General features: G+C 35.1%; 1 protein-coding gene across 1 annotated transcript in view; it reads left to right on the top strand.

Moving 5' to 3' along the window:
• LOC117341889 overlaps positions 1-15,871 on the top strand; it is a 47,085-nt gene extending 31,214 nt beyond the window's left edge. The window contains exons 7-12 of the mRNA XM_033903750.1: positions 1,019-2,632; positions 3,345-4,961; positions 7,401-9,014; positions 9,747-11,363; positions 11,863-13,479; positions 13,895-15,871. Coding sequence (XP_033759641.1) covers positions 1,019-2,632; positions 3,345-4,961; positions 7,401-9,014; positions 9,747-11,363; positions 11,863-13,479; positions 13,895-14,168 — 8,353 coding nt within the window. The 3' untranslated portion in view covers positions 14,169-15,871. The remainder of the gene's footprint in view (positions 1-1,018; positions 2,633-3,344; positions 4,962-7,400; positions 9,015-9,746; positions 11,364-11,862; positions 13,480-13,894) is intronic.
• Positions 15,872-17,815: the final 1,944 nt, after the last annotated feature.

Genomic DNA, 17,815 nt, shown 5'->3' with positions numbered 1-17,815 from the left:
TAACATACAGTAATACAGAAGGATTAAATCTGTTATCGACAAAAACACAGAATGTAGATCAATAAAATATCAAAGGCAACATAATGCTAACGAAAACACAAATTCAGGTTTTTTTTTATATTTAAGCTATATTGTAGCATCCTGTTTTTAAAGGACAAAGATTTCTGATCCTGATAACAGCTGGCAAAGTATATATATATAATACACATTAATGAGCGACGGTGAACTTAACTGATGGACAGAATCGGCATAACAGACGCACAGTGTCACTATTAGACGAAATGTAATTTGTTTCTTCCAATCATATATTTTACAAGAGAAATGCTAACCCTGATTTTCAGGAATCGGGGTTATTTTGAAAAGTATTTACAGCCGATTAAGAATGATTGGGTTATTCAAAGAAAATGTAGGTTTCAGTTACTTAGGCTTTTTATCTATAAACATATTTATAATAGTTTGTCATTTTTGTTTTGTAATGAGAGAGTGTATGCACAATGTATTTATCTATTGTAATAGTTCTCGTAATAACACTGTAATACAAGATATACAGCACAATAAGGCAGGATAAACGAAGATTTGCAAAAATGTATTATGATGTTACTCTATTTTCTAAATAATGTAATTTGATAAGCTATATGGAATAGGATTTAGATTCTGTATGAAATGTTCGTGTATACTTCCTTGCATGGTTTTGAGTTTTCAACTTATTCCTTCGATTTCAAAGATGTTAAACAATGAAACATTCAACAATATCTATGGTATCTAATTTCGTAGTACTATACATATGTAGCAAGCATGAAATCAACAATTTCCATGGTATTTAGTTTCGTAGTCCTACAGCAAGCATGAAATCAACAATATTTTATACACAATGAATACGTCAAACAATATAATATACATGTACAGTATTATGCAGATAACTTTAAAAGAAATGTTTTCCCTACAACAATGAAAAAAAAAGCAAAAAAAAAGCGCCAGATTGATGGCATTAACCATCGATTGTATTGTATATTTTCAGTAACCCTAACACAGGACTTCCGGTTCCATACTGGCCAGAATTCGACGAGACTTTCAGACAATATATCAACCTAGATACCAACATCACCACGGGATCTGAATTACTGGGAGAGCGGATGCGATTCTGGACTGAAGAAATACCGCGTATTATTTCAGAAAGGGAGATAACTATAAGCACATTATTGGGACAAGTCAAAGGAATACAGCACCAGCTAAAAGGACAAAATATCAGTCAATTCCGAAGAATTCCGTTCGCAGAACCGCCGATTGGTCCCCTGAGGTTCGCAAAACCTAAGCCTATAACGGAATGGAACGGCATCCTTGATGCTACACGGTTTGGACCCTCTTGCATGCAAACAAGGTTTCCTGGATCTGCCAACAATTATCCAAACAAAGATATTTCAGAAGATTGCCTATTTTTGAACATCTATGTTCCAAATGATGTAACATTGGAAGCAAATAAATCAGTGATGGTTTGGATCCACGGAGGAGGGTTCAAGTATGGAGCTGCGATGACCTATGACGGAACGCCATTGGCTCTTCAAGGTGACGTCATTGTCGTGACGTTGAACTACAGACTCGGCATTCTGGGATTTTTAAGCACAGGAGATTCAAATTCGAGGGGCAACTATGGATTATGGGATCAAATTGAAGCCCTGAAATGGATAAAATCTAATATCAAATACTTTGGAGGGAATCCAGATTCAATAACGTTATTTGGTGAATCGGCTGGGGCTTTAAGTGTTTCGATTCACGCCATAATTCCACAAAACAGGGGACTTTTTCATCGAGTGATTATCCAAAGTGGGTCATTGGGCAGACTTGGATCATTGGGAAATGATCAATTAACGAAAGCTCATACTTTGGGGGACCAGTTTAATTGCAGCCAAAGTCAAAATACCTCATTATTGATTTCGTGTTTACGTGGAATCGACGCAACTGCTTTAGAAATGAAATCTAATATTATATATTCGCTTTCTTCAGCGGATGATATTTTTCGAATTTCTCTATCGCCTGTGGTTGACGGGGACCTAATATCCGGCGACCCCGGGCAGTTACTGAGCAATCAGTCATCTGAACAGTTTGCATTCTTCCAATCTCTTGACGTCATTTCCGGTTGCACGTCTGCTGAAGGAACCGTATTTCTCCGAAACGTTCAATTATTTCCAATTCTGTCTCTACCTCCTGTGAATTTGTACCAAGGAATTCCAAACTGGGTTATGAAACTATTCGCCAATAGTCTGACTGAGATATTCTACGGCAATGATATCAGAGTGTTAGAAGCTGTAATTAAACAATACTCATCGTTAGATATTGAAGAACAAAGCCGGCTTGTCGTGAATCTCCTGAGTGATGCTTTTTATTATATACCAATGTTGGAGACCCTTCAACTTCATGATAAAGGAGGAAATACAAATTCAAATACATTTCAATACTACTTTTCTAATCAACCAGAAATTGATCCATTCCTTGGTCCTTTGCCAAAATGGTTCGAAGGAGCTGGCCATTTTGCGGAAATAAAGTACCTTTTTGATAACTGGGGATATCTTAAAGGCGAAGATAGACTCCTATCAGCGAAAATGACGTCATATTGGAGTAATTTTGCAAATCATGGGTAGGTTCAAAATAAATCATTTTGATTAAGCAGGCAATAATTAAGAAGCTTGAAAAAGATTTATTTGATTATTAGAACTCATTAATAATAAATGTGCATACATGCAGTAAAGTCGCCATTCAACTCGTGGTATACCCGTTTCAGATAACTCAAATTAAGAAAGCAGGCAACAATAAGATTGGCTGACCATAGGTGATTTTTTTTTATTAAGCACTTAACTGCTGTATTTCGATAAGCATAGCAAAAAAATCATGTATACTTAAATTAGTATAATTATTACGAAGAAGTATATACCGGCATCATATTTCCAAAACTGTGTTTGCACCAAAATTTGGTTTTGCTCACAGAAACAAAAAAGACAATGTGATAATATAAAATAATTTTCACTGCGTCAAGGGAAGCAAAGGGAAGTAATCAGATTCTTGTCTTCTTTTGAGAATATGTTTCAAGAAAATCCCTAAAAATAAAGCACTCCGGTTTAAAAGTAAATGGTTTTAAACATTTTCAATCGATCACGTTAAAATCTTGAATTACTTTGAATCGATCTTAAGGGTTATTGTTACACTATTCTTCAAGTCAACTAAAATAATACAATGCCTTTCATTTTCATGCATTTCAAAGACATTTCTATTAAAAAGAAAAGAAAAAAAAATCTCGCAGAAATATCTCGCTTTGAAAAATGTAACAATATGATTAAAATTTCTATTTGAAGGAATCCAAACATCGGACTTCCAGTTCCTTATTGGCCAGAATTCGATGATACGAGAAGACAGTATATAAACCTAGACACGAACATCACTTCCGGATCATATTTACTTGGTGATAGGCTGCAATTCTGGACTGACGAAATACCACGGATTTTGGCCGAAAAGTATATTGTTGTTTCAACACCCATGGGGCCAATCAAGGGTCTTGTAGAAAATGTTAAAAACACAAACATTTCTCAATTCCGCAGGATTCCGTTTGCTGAGCCACCGATTGGTCCGTTAAGATTTAAAAAGCCCGTTCCTATTTCGAAGTGGACTGACACACTCGATGCAACTCGATTTGGACCATCTTGCATTCAAACAGTATACCCAGGTATGGAAATGTTCCTTCCGAACACAGATATATCCGAAGACTGCCTCTTTCTAAACATTTACGTCCCAAATGAAGTAACAGTAACAGCGAACAAATCTGTGATGGTTTGGATTCACGGCGGAGGGTATCAATCTGGCACAGGAATGATGTACAGCGGAACACCATTGGCACTTCACGGTGACGTCATTGTGGTGACACTAAACTACCGACTCGGTGTAATTGGATTCCTGAGTACCAGTGATTCGAGCGCGAGAGGCAATTATGGATTATGGGATCAAATTGAAGCACTGAAATGGATAAAAACAAATATCAAATATTTTGGTGGGAATCCAGACTCAATTACAATATTTGGTGAATCAGCCGGTGCTTTCAGCATTTCTCATCTCGCTATGATTCCAGAAAACAAAGGACTCTTTCATCGAGTTATCATGCAAAGTGGTTCTTTGAATTCATTTGGGGGTATTACGAAGGATCCTCTCATGTACACCAAGGCGTTAGGAAGCCAATTACAGTGTGATGATATTGACAATACTACGTCATTAGTTTCTTGTTTACGTGAAATGGAATACTCTGACTTACAAAGTACAGGAGATATTATATATTCTGCGTTCCCTTCAATATCATCTGCATATCAATTTTCAATATCACCCGTGATTGACGGGGAACTTATTCCAAGTCATCCAGTTGCTTTATTTCAAAATGCATCGTCGGAACAGTTTGCATTTTTCCAATCACTTGACGTCATTTCCGGTTGCAACTCAGCGGAAGGAAATTTGGCGATGTCGGCTTTTTATTTCTTTCCATATCTTAACTTACCAGCCGTCAATATATCTGCGGGAATTCCAAGCTGGGTTCTTAAATTGTTCGCTCAAGGTCTGACTGAATTAAAATACGACAACGACACAAGAATACTACAACATATATATGACAAATACACGTCAACGGACATTGGAGAACAAGGGCGACTTTTTGTTGATTTCTTTGGTGATCTTGAGTTTTATATTCCAATGTTAGAGACTCTTCTAGTTCATGATAGGGGAGAAAACATGAAAACTAACGCATTCCAGTATCTATTTTCCAAGGAACCATTAGTTGATATTGCGAATGGTGAACTCCCGTCGTGGTTTAAAGGAGCTGCTCATGGAGCGGAGGCGATGTTCTTATTCGATGATATAGACTTACTCAAGGGGGATGACAAATTCATTTCAACGCAGATGATGTCTTACTGGTCAAACTTTGCGAAACATGGGTAAGTGGAAACGGAATAATATTATTTGAAAAAAATATATGTATCTCGTCAGATCCATCATATGGTTGTAAATGTATATCGAGTTATACATTTATGTGTTGTTGTGCCTCGTTTCAAAACGCAATTGGCGAATACATTCCATTACAGATACAATTATTTTTTCTTTGTTTTCATAGTAAATACTCAAATGTGATTGGTCGAAAAATTCTTTTCATTCTTCTATGAAACAAATTCCGAGAATGGCGCGAAAATTGTGACGTTACAATACGACATTTGACGTTTCGTATTGGTTTGAGAAAAAGAATCCCACTAAAACCAGTAAAATTGTACATAAAAACATGTTTTAAATTAGCAAATCATTTTCAAAATTTAATTATAAGCGTTGATATCAATTAGTTTTTAGTTTCATCGGGTTATGAAGCAAATTTTGTTTGCAAACTGTATGAATCCGCGTATCGGATTCTTACAGAAGTTTGCAAACAAAATGTGTTTCATACCCCGATGAAACTAAAAACAATGACATGATTGCTAAAATGAAATATGATACTAATTTGTCCTCCACTTCAAACGTCGAATAATTACACTTGAAATCCCTTTTAAAATAAGCCAGACGCGATAATTGCACCAAAATTTAGTTTTCCTCTAAGAAACAAAAAAGACAATATGATAATAAAATAATTTTCACTGCGTCAAGGGAAGCAAAGAGAAATCTTTCTCAGCTTCCTGTATTTATAATCAGATTCCTGTCTTATTTTTAGAATATGTTTCAAGAAAATTCCTAAAAATAAAGCACTCATGGGATAGTTACCATTCACAATTCAAAATTTTAGTGCCCTACTTATTCTCTGACTTCTTTAAAGGCACATACTCCCGAACAACCTAAACTTCTACTTGCATATGTAAATACCCCGAAAGTAAATAGCTTTACAAACTGGTATTATCGTCTAGCCACTCAGTATTGTTCATAACATCATATAGAGTAAGATGTGAAAACAAATATTGACCGAGATGATAATAAATGTTATATTACTGTAAATCACTTATATTGCGCGAGTACTTAATTTCGCGAATTCTGATCTCAAAATGACTTTAAATTCGCGAATGACGTCGGCGATGTTTCCATGTGGAGAGTGAAGTGAGTTGTTTCCAATGTAAATAAAGCTTCCACGCCCGTTCATATGTAGTGTTTTGTGATATGAAATTACATTAGATATAATTTATCATTCTATTATTACTCTAACGGCGAAGTAACTAAACATTACAGTATATTCAAAATGGACGCCACTTATTCTTGTCATTCTGATATAAATATTCGTGAGGAATTTAATTCGTGTTTGACTCCCTTTGCAAATTAACGCGAAAAAAATCCCACGCGAAATATAAGTGATTTACAGCTCTCAATAACGTCAAGAATTTATGACGATATTATAACATACTGTAATACAGAATGATTAAATCTAATATCGACAAAAACACAGAATGTAGTTATATCTAATATGAAAGCCAACATAATGCTAACGAAAACACAAATTCAGGTGTTTTTTTTTATATTTAAGCTATATTGTAGCATCCTGTTTTTAAAGGACAAAGATTTCTTATCCTGATAACAGCTGGCAAAATATATCTATTTAATACACATTAATGAGCGACGGTGAACTTAACTGATGGACAGAATCGGCATAACAGACTCACAGTGTCACTATTAGACAAAATGTAATTTGTTTCCTCCAATCATATATTAAACAAGAGAAATGCTCACCCTGATTTTCAGGAATCGGGATTATTTTGAAAAGTATTTACAGCTGATTAATAATGATTGAGTTATTCAAAGAAAATGCAAGTTTCAGTTACTTAGGCGTTTTATCTATAAACATATTTAAAAAAGTTTGTCATTTTTTTTTGTAATGAGAGAGTGTATGCACAGTGTATTTATCTATTGTAATCAGTTCTCGCAATAACACTGTAATACAAGATATACAGCACAATAAGGCAGGATAAACAATGATTTGCAAAAATGTGTTATGATATTACTCTATTTTCTAAAGAATGTAATTTGATAAGCTATATGGAATAAGATTTAGATTCGGTATGAAATATTCGTGTATACTTCCTTGCGTGGTTTGGAGTTTTCAACTTATTCCTTCGATTTCAAAGATGTTAAACAATAATACATTCAACAATATCTATGGTATCTAATTTCGTAGTACTATACATATGTAGCAAGCATGAAATCAACAATTTCCATGGTATTTAGTTTCGTAGTCCTAGAGCAAGCATGAAATCAACAATATTTTATACAAAATGAATATGTCAAACAGTAAAATATACATGTACAGTATTATGCAGATAACGTTAAAAGAAACGTTTTCCCTACAACAATAGAAAAAAACTCACGCCAGATTGATGGCATTGACCATCGATTGTATTGTGAATTTTCAGTAACCCTAACACAGGACTTCCGGTTCCATACTGGCCAGAATTCGACGAGACTTTCAGACAATATATCAACCTAGATACCAACATCACCACGGGATCTGAATTACTGGGAGAGCGGATGCGATTCTGGACTGAAGAAATACCGCGTATTATTTCAGAAAGGGAGATAACTATAAGCACATTATTGGGACAAGTCAAAGGAATACAGCACCAGGTAAAAGGACAAAATATCAGTCAATTCCGAAGAATTCCGTTCGCAGAACCGCCGATTGGTCCCCTGAGGTTCGCAAAACCTAAGCGTATAACGGAATGGAACGGCATCCTTGAAGCTACACGGTTTGGACCCTCTTGCATGCAAACAAGGTTTCCGGGATCTGCCAACAATTATCCAAACAAAGATATTTCAGAAGATTGCCTATTTTTGAACATCTATGTTCCAAATGATGTAACATTGGAAGCAAATAAATCGGTGATGGTTTGGATCCACGGAGGAGGGTTCAAGTATGGAGCTGCGATGACCTATGACGGGACGCCATTGGCTCTTCAAGGTGACGTCATTGTCGTGACGTTGAACTACAGACTCGGCATTCTGGGATTTTTAAGCACAGGAGATTCAAATTCGAGGGGCAACTATGGATTATGGGATCAAATTGAAGCCCTGAAATGGATAAAATCTAATATCAAATACTTTGGAGGGAATCCAGATTCAATAACGTTATTTGGTGAATCGGCTGGGGCTTTAAGTGTTTCGATTCACGCCATAATTCCACAAAACAGGGGACTTTTTCATCGAGTGATTATCCAAAGTGGATCATTGGGCAGACTTGGATCATTGGGAAATGATCAATTAACGAAAGCTCATACTTTGGGGGACCAGTTTAATTGCAGCCAAAGTCAAAATACCTCATTATTGATTTCGTGTTTACGTGGAATCGACGCAACTGCTTTAGAAATGAAATCTAATATTATATATTCGCTTTCTTCAGCGGATGATATTTTTCGAATTTCTCTATCGCCTGTGGTTGACGGGGACCTAATATCCGGCGACCCCGGGCAGTTACTGAGCAATCAGTCATCTGAACAGTTTGCATTCTTCCAATCCCTTGACGTCATTTCCGGTTGCACGTCTGCTGAAGCAACCGTATTTCTCCGAAACGTTCAATTATTTCCAATTCTGTCTCTACCTCCTGTGAATTTGTACCAAGGAATTCCAAACTGGGTTATGAAACTATTCGCCAATAGTCTGACTGAGATATTCTACGGCAATGATATCAGAGTGTTAGAAGCTGTAATTAAACAATACTCATCGTTAGATATTGAAGAACAAAGCCGGCTTGTCGTGAATCTCCTGAGTGATGCTTTTTATTATATACCAATGTTGGAGACCCTTCAACTTCATGATAAAGGAGGAAATACAAATTCAAATACATTTCAATACTACTTTTCTAATCAACCAGAAATTGATCCATTCCTTGGTCCTTTGCCAAAATGGTTCGAAGGAGCTGGCCATTTTGCGGAAATAAAGTACCTTTTTGATAACTGGGGATATCTTAAAGGCGAAGATAGACTCCTATCAGCGAAAATGACGTCATATTGGAGTAATTTTGCAAATCATGGGTAGGTTCAAAATAAATCATTTTGATTAAGCAGGCAATAATTAAGAAGCTTGAAAAAGATTTATTTGATTATTAGAACTCATTAATAATAAATGTGCATACATGCAGTAAAGTCGCCATTCAACTCGTGGTATACCCGTTTCAGATAACTCAAATTAAGAAAGCAGGGAACAATAAGATTGGCTGACCCTAGGTGATTTTTTTTATTAAGCACTTAACTGCTGTATTTCGATAAGCATAGCAAAAAATTCATGTATACTTTAATTGGTATAATCATTACGAATAAGTATATACCGGTATCATATTTCCAAAACTGTGTTTGTACCAAAATTTAGTTTTGCTCACAGAAACAAAAAAGACAATATAATAATAAAATAATTTTCACTGCGTCAAGGGAAGCAAAGAGAAATCTTTCTCAGCTTCCTGTATTTATAATCAGATTCATGTCTTCTTTTTGGAATATGTTTCAAGAAAATCCCTAAAAATAAAGCACTCCGGTTTTAAAGTAAATGGTTTTAAGCATTTTCAATGGATCACGTTAAAATGTTGAATTACTTTGAATCGATCTCAAGGGTTATTGTTACACTATTCTTCAAGTCAACTAAAATTATACAATACCTTTCATTTTCATGCATTTCAAAGACATTTCTATTAAAAAGAAAAGAAAAGAAAATCTCGCAGAAATATCTCACCTTGAAAAATGTAATAATATGATTTAAATTTCTATTTTAAGGAATCCAAACATCGGACTTCCAGTTCCTTATTGGCCAGAATTCGATGATACGACAAGACAGTATATAAACCTAGACACGAACATCACTTCCGGATCATATTTACTTGGTGATAGGCTGCAATTCTGGACTGACGAAATACCACGGATTTTGGCCGAAAAGTATATTGTTGTTTCAACACCCATAGGGCCAATCAAGGGTCTTGTAGAAAATGTTAAAAACACAAACATTTCTCAATTCCGCAGGATTCCGTTTGCTGAGCCACCGATTGGTCCGTTAAGATTTAAAAAGCCCGTTCCTATTTCGAAGTGGACTGACACACTCGATGCCACTCGATTTGGACCATCTTGCATTCAAACAGTATACCCAGGTATGGAAATGTTCCTTCCGAACACAGATATATCCGAAGACTGCCTCTTTCTAAACATTTACGTCCCAAATGAAGTAACAGTAACAGCGAACAAATCTGTGATGGTTTGGATTCACGGCGGAGGGTATCAATCTGGCACAGGAATGATGTACAGCGGAACACCATTGGCACTTCACGGTGACGTCATTGTGGTGACACTAAACTACCGACTCGGTGTAATTGGATTCCTGAGTACCAGTGATTCGAGCGCGAGAGGCAATTATGGATTATGGGATCAAATTGAAGCACTGAAATGGATAAAAACAAATATCAAATATTTTGGTGGGAATCCAGACTCAATTACAATATTTGGTGAATCAGCCGGTGCTTTCAGCATTTCTCATCTCGCTATGATTCCAGAAAACAAAGGACTCTTTCATCGAGTTATCATGCAAAGTGGTTCTTTGAATTCATTTGGGGGTATTACGAAGGATCCTCTCATGTACACCAAGGCGTTAGGAAGCCAATTACAGTGTGATGATATTGACAATACTACGTCATTAGTTTCTTGTTTACGTGAAATGGAATACTCTGACTTACAAAGTACAGGAGATATTATATATTCTGCGTTCCCTTCAATATCATCTGCATATCAATTTTCAATATCACCCGTGATTGACGGGGAACTTATTCCAAGTCATCCAGTTGCTTTATTTCAAAATGCATCGTCGGAACAGTTTGCATTTTTCCAATCACTTGACGTCATTTCCGGTTGCAACTCAGCGGAAGGAAATTTGGCGATGTCGGCTTTTTATTTCTTTCCATATCTTAACTTACCAGCCGTCAATATATCTGCGGGAATTCCAAGCTGGGTTCTTAAATTGTTCGCTCAAGGTTTGACTGAGTTAAAATACGACAACGACACAAGAATACTACAACATATATATGAGAAATACACGTCAACGGACATTGGAGAACAAGCACGACTTTTTGTTGATTTCTTTGGTGATCTTGAGTTTTATATTCCAATGTTAGAGACTCTTCTAGTTCATGATAGGGGAGGAAACATGAAAGCTAACGCATTCCAGTATCTATTTTCCAAGGAACCATTAGTTGATATTGCGAATGGTGAACTCCCGTCGTGGTTTAAAGGAGCTGCTCATGGAGCGGAGGCGATGTTCTTATTCGATGATATAGACTTACTCAAGGGGGATGACAAATTCATTTCAACGCAGATGATGTCTTACTGGTCAAACTTTGCGAAACATGGGTAAGTGGAAACGGAATAATATTATTTGAAAATAAATATGTATCTCGTCAGATCCATCATATGGTTGTAAATGTATATCGAGTTATACAATTTATGTGTTGTTGTGCCTCGTTTCAAAACGCAATTGAAACATTTTTCAAATATCGTAATGAAATATGATACGTAGTTGTCCTGCACTTCAAACGTCGAATAATTACACTTGAAATCCCTTTTAAAATAAGCCAGATGCGAAAATAGGCCATGAAATCCAAACTAGATAGAATGTAATCTGTTGTCTTCGAGAGTTGTTTAAAAAACAGAAATTTCTATTAGAAGTGCACATTCAGAAATTATTGTTTCGCAAACAATTTGGTAGAAAGAACTGATAATGTGTTTCCTTCATTAAGAAATAAGAAATTGCCAGAAGCTCTCACAACTCATTAATCTCTGTGTTGTGTTCAATAGAATGATTTAGATACATAAACTCTGCTTTTCCTAAGTCTAACTCTTGCTGTTTTAGAAACCCAAACACAGGACTTCCGGTGTCATACTGGCCTAAATTCGACGAGACCAAAAGAAAATACTTAGACCTAAACGCGAACATCACTACCAGGTTTGATTTATTTGGAGACCGAATGCAATTCTGGACTGAAAAGATACCACGCTTATTGTCAGAAAACGAGATTATTATCAATACAGGGATAGGACAAATCAAAGGAATTCAGCAACTTGTTGAAGGTAAATACATCAGTCAGTTCCGGGGGATTCCATTCGCAGAGCCCCCGATTGGTTCGATGAGGTTCGCCAAGCCTGTGTCTATTTCCAAATGGTCTGGCACGCTTGATGCTTCACGGTTTGGATCCGCTTGCATTCAGTCAACGGCTCCTGGATGGGATATCAATCTTCCAAACAAAAATATATCAGAAGATTGTCTGTTTTTAAACATCTATGTTCCGAACGAAGTCAAAATGACAGCTAACAAGTCAGTAATGGTTTGGATTCACGGTGGAGGGTACGAATCTGGAGCAGGTATGGCGTACGATGGGACTTCCTTAGCTCTTCATGGTGACGTCATAGTTGTGACGCTTAACTACAGACTCGGTGTACTCGGATTCTTCAGTACAGCAGACTCCAGTGCGAGAGGCAATTATGGATTATGGGATCAAATTGAGGCACTAAAATGGATAAAAACAAATATCAAATATTTCGGTGGGAATCCAGACTCAATTACAATATTTGGTGAATCGGCCGGTGCTTTCAGCATTTCACATCTCGCCATTATTCCCGAAAACAAAGGACTCTTTCATCGAGTCATCATGCAAAGCGGTTCGTTGAGTTCATTTGGAGCCATTACAAAAGACCCTCTCATGTACGCCCAGCAGTTAGGAAGCCAATTACAGTGTGATGATATTAACAATACCACATCGCTAGTTTTCTGCTTGCGCGGGTTGGAATCTGCAAGTCTTCAGGCTGGAGCGGAAGTTGTTTATTCAGGATTTTCGTCGGTAGCGTCCAACTTTGAATACGCCTTATCACCGGTCATAGATGGAGATCTTATCCCAAGTCATCCCCTTGCTTTACTTCAAGATCAATCGTCTGAGCAGTTCGAGTTCTTCCAATCACTTGATATAATTTCCGGGTGTAATTCGGCCGAAGGATCTGTATTTGTGATGTTGGTCCAATATTTTCCTTATTTCTCCTTACCGGCCGTCAATGTTTCTGAAGGAATTCCAATTTGGGTTCTAGAATTGTTCGCTGAAGGTTTGACTGAGGTATACTACAACAATGACACGAGGATTTTAAAACCTATTTATGACCAATACACTTCGACGGACGTAACAGAACAAGGCCGACTACTCGTCCATCTTTTGGGTGACATTATATTTTACATGCCCATGTTGGAATCCCTATTAATACATGATAGGGGAGGAAACACAAATGGGAATTCCTTTCAATATTTCTTTACCAACCAACCTGATATCGACCCAGTTATTGGTGTTCTGCCAGAATGGTTCGAAGGAGCCGGTCATTTTGCCGAGATCAATTACCTATTTGATAACTGGGGTTATCTTAATATCGACGACAGATTCCTATCAAACCAAATGATGTCTTACTGGACCAACTTTGCAAATTATGGGTAAGTTTGTACTTTTTTACATTTATTTTTACGAGACTTAAGTTTTCATGTCAGGGTAAGTTCGTACTCAATCATTCCAACAATGGCTATTGATTTCTTTGAATGCAATGGAAGTATTTTTTTCCGTTTGGATTTTCTCGGATATACGTTGATGTTACCGAAGACTTACGCATCGTGAAGTTCTCGATTTTTTTTCTCATACATTGTAGTTCAATACTCAAAGTGTCCTGATTTAATTTAAAGGAACTCTAACCAATCTTTTTTATTTTCAAATTCATTAATTCCTGTATTTTAGAGATCTACATAAAATATATCTCGCGTTGTTCTGTAGTAAATGGCGTTTGAATCAATATGAATTATTCGTAACCTTTGCATCAGAATTGGTACATGTATATGTTTTGATTTTATTCAACAGAAATCCTAACATAGGACTTCCAGTTACCTATTGGCCAGAATTTAACGCGACAACGAGGCAGTTCATTAATCTAGATACGAACATCACCACAGGATCCGAGTTATTAGGGGACCGGATGCGGTTCTGGTCTGAGCGGATACCGAGAATCATAGCCCCAAACCCTACCACTACGCCAATACCACTGAACGATATATCATATGCACAAGAACAGTGCGCCAGCTTTGTCGTGATATGGACCTGTATTCTGGTATCGGCAACCATGATACTATTGTAATCAAGCGTTGTCATATTGTATTGTTTGATATTGTTGTGGACAGGTCACACATTTTTCTGCGATTCTACTTATTAACTTTGTATTTTTAGATACTTCAATTTTTACATTATTGTGGACGGGCCACTAATTTCTCTATCAATATTTTTTACAACTAGGCATCTTTAGTTATTTTAATTCTAACAATTTTGCGGACAGACCAAATTCCTCTATCAATTCTATTTACAAACTGTGTATATTTAGTTCTATCAATTTTAACATTGTTGCGGACAGGCCACAATTTTTTCTATAAATTCATTTACAAACTAAGCCTCTTCAGTGACATTAATTTAACAAAAAAATTTTGTGTGGACCAGACACATTTCTCTATCAATATTATCTAAAACAAAAAAAATATGTATCTTTAGTTATTTCAATTATAACATTTTTGTAGACCAGCCACATTTCTCTATCAATTATATTTACAAACTATTTATATTTAGTATATCAATTTTAACATTGTTGTAGACAGGCCACATTTCTCTATTAATATTATTTAAAAAAAAATGTGTATCTTTATTGACTTTTATTGTAGCATTACTGTGGACAGACCACACATTTCTCTATCAATATCATTTACAAAATATGTATCTTTATTGAAATTTGTTGTAACATTGTTATGGACAGGACACGCATTTCTCTGACACGCATTTCTCCGTAAGTTGTATTTACAAACTACATGTATATGTATATTGTTTTTTTTTTGGTTTAATTTAACAACAAATAACAGAACGTGAAGAGAATTTTTTGTAGATCTAATGTGATATTTAGCAGATTATCCACGATGTAATCAGGCTTTCTCTATTACATTATATATATCACATTTTTTTTACTTTAAAAACATATATTTTTTAAAATTTCTATATTGTTGTTTAAACTTCTTCCAGATATTAAATTTATTTTGCATATTCAAAGTTTATTATGATTATATTTTAAAGATTGTGTATATTTATAATTTTCATATTTTCAACCCCCTCCTCGGGACAGAAATTGCAATTTCATGTCCCCGTCCTACTCGATTTCGGTTTTTTCCCATGACATGATGATAAAATAAATAACAGTACTAAAATTCACACAAAAAAACCGCGATAATTGGGTCAAATACTTTTAAAGATTTGTTTCTATTGATTCCATTTTCTGCAGATAAAAAAAATACAAAATTTAGAAAAAAAAGTCCAAAGAATATCAATTATTCTCTCAATAATAGAGTGACATTATTTTATTTTCATTCGCTGATAACAATGTGTTATTAATCATATTTTAACAATGCACAGGTTATCTTAAATTTATCGAAAATGTTTGCTTTAAGGATAAGTAAAGTTAATAAGCAATTCATCTTCATTTAGAAGGAGGTTCTCGTATATAACTATAAATGTCTAAAAGATAATAAAGTCATTCTTCTAAATAACTAGCTGTTAATGCTAGCCTCTTCCTATAGCCGGATATGATGGAGGAGGCGAACGTTCAAACATAGCCTACGGCTAACAGGATATGTTTCTATTTTTAGACATCTCTATCCTGATCAAGACGGATGTATACTAAGTTATAATGTCGTTAGTTCGAGGCTTCCGGAATTTCAGCTTTAATGGGTGTTGTTATACTTTTATGAAATTAATGATGTCATATTATTTACATATCATATTGGTCAACAGGAGGAAAACTAATCTAAAAAAATGTTTCCTTTTTTATTTTTTCCATTGACTGGAATCATTTCATTTCATAGTGTTTCATTTCCATTTACTTGAATCATAGTTTGAATATCACAGAATGTCAAAGAATATCACATAATGTTTTTTTTTTAAAAAGTCTATCAGTGGATAATATGATATTTAATTAAGAAATAATTAACGATGATTCGTGTATTGTTGCAGGATATACAACGACGACGAGGATATTTTGCAATTAAATTAATAACGAAGGCCGCAGGCCTGAGTTATTAATCAAAATTGCAAAATATCCGAGTCCGAGTTGTATATCCTGCAACAATACACGAGTCAAAGTTGATTATTTCTATTCTACCATGTACTGTTTAGTTCTGAGATCGACCTCTTTTTAATAGAAAAACAGCAAAGAAACCCCAAGAAAACCTTGTAATTTGTTTCTTGAGTATTGCATTATTTGTTGATGAAATATACAGGCAATTCAGTACTACGATCAAGAGCACCTATTATATAGCATCGATTTTGAAAAAAAAGGATAAAAAAAGAAAGAAAACAGAAGAAAAAAAAGGGGGCCTCCGTAGGATTCGAACTCGAGTCGTGATAAAAATTTATTGAAAGACTAACCCATTAGCCCACTCGGCTATGTTAACCTTTTATAAAATGGGTGAATATTAGATATATAAAATTGTTACAGCCGTGACTCCCGACCGTGTATTATTGGCACGAGCGTGGGTTATTGGAAAATAATACATGGTTTTAAACCAATCAAAACTGGCGTTGCATAGCAAACATGGTAGAATAAGTTATAATGTCGTTAGTTCGAGGCTTCCGGAATTTCAGCTTCAATGAGTGTTGTTATACTTTTATGAAATTAATGATCTCATATTATTTGCATATCATATTGGTCAACAGGAGGCAAACTAATCTCAAAAAAAATGTTTCCTATTTTAGTTTTTCATTGACCGGAATCATTTCATTTCATAGTATTTCATTTCCATTTACTTGAATCATAGTTTGAATATCACAGAATGTCAAAGAATATCACATAATGTTTTTTTTATTTTTAAAAGTCTATCAATGGATAATATATTTAATTGTCTAATCACTTGTAAACAATTAGACAAACTATGACATAGTATGTATGCCACAATATACAACATGTACAATAAATTTTAATCCATGTCTAGTAATTCAGCCACTGGCAGTTATATTGTACGGATTTGTCAACATCACAGCGCTATTTGCATACATGTCCCTCTATTATATGGGGACATTATATATAAAAGACGAAATTGTGGATTTGTCGTTATTCAAAAAGATATTACATTTTTGTCCCAGAGAACAACGGCACAATTTTAACGTTAAATGCATTGTTTAACGAAACAACAAGGCGAATGAATAATAATTCTTCGATAAACAATATTTGTTTATTATTTGTGATACCGTTTCATGTATATGTAGAACGATGTACTCGGAGATATAATGGTTACAACTTAAAATACGGAGTATCAATTAACATTTATTTTACTGTCATATTGCTTATGTGTTTTCTAACGTTTAAAGTCATGCATGTGTTTTGACAAAGTTTGGTTTATATGTTAATATTGTAGTCGTAAACATAATAAACAGCATTATTTTTGACACCACTTGTTTTTCTTTAGTACATTGCATCTCATCATATTTACTATGTAAAATACGTTTTTAGATTCATCGCTAGTAAAAGAATTTCATCAAAACAGGAGATTATTCATTTGAAACGAATTTACGATAAACTTAAAAATTACATGATCTGATGTCACTTCATTTATCAACAAGTGCAATCAATGATTGCGAAATCTCACCGGCGGCAGCAATCACACTATGCATTCATTTTTTTATGTATGTATAAGCATGTCAGTTGGAAATTGTATGTCACATAATATCACTACTAGACCTCTAATGGATGTATAA

The sequence above is a fragment of the Pecten maximus genome, chromosome 14 (genome assembly GCF_902652985.1).
Source record: "Pecten maximus chromosome 14, xPecMax1.1, whole genome shotgun sequence".
Lineage (NCBI taxonomy): Eukaryota > Metazoa > Mollusca > Bivalvia > Pectinida > Pectinidae > Pecten > Pecten maximus.
This window is presented reverse-complemented; position numbering and strand designations above follow the sequence as displayed.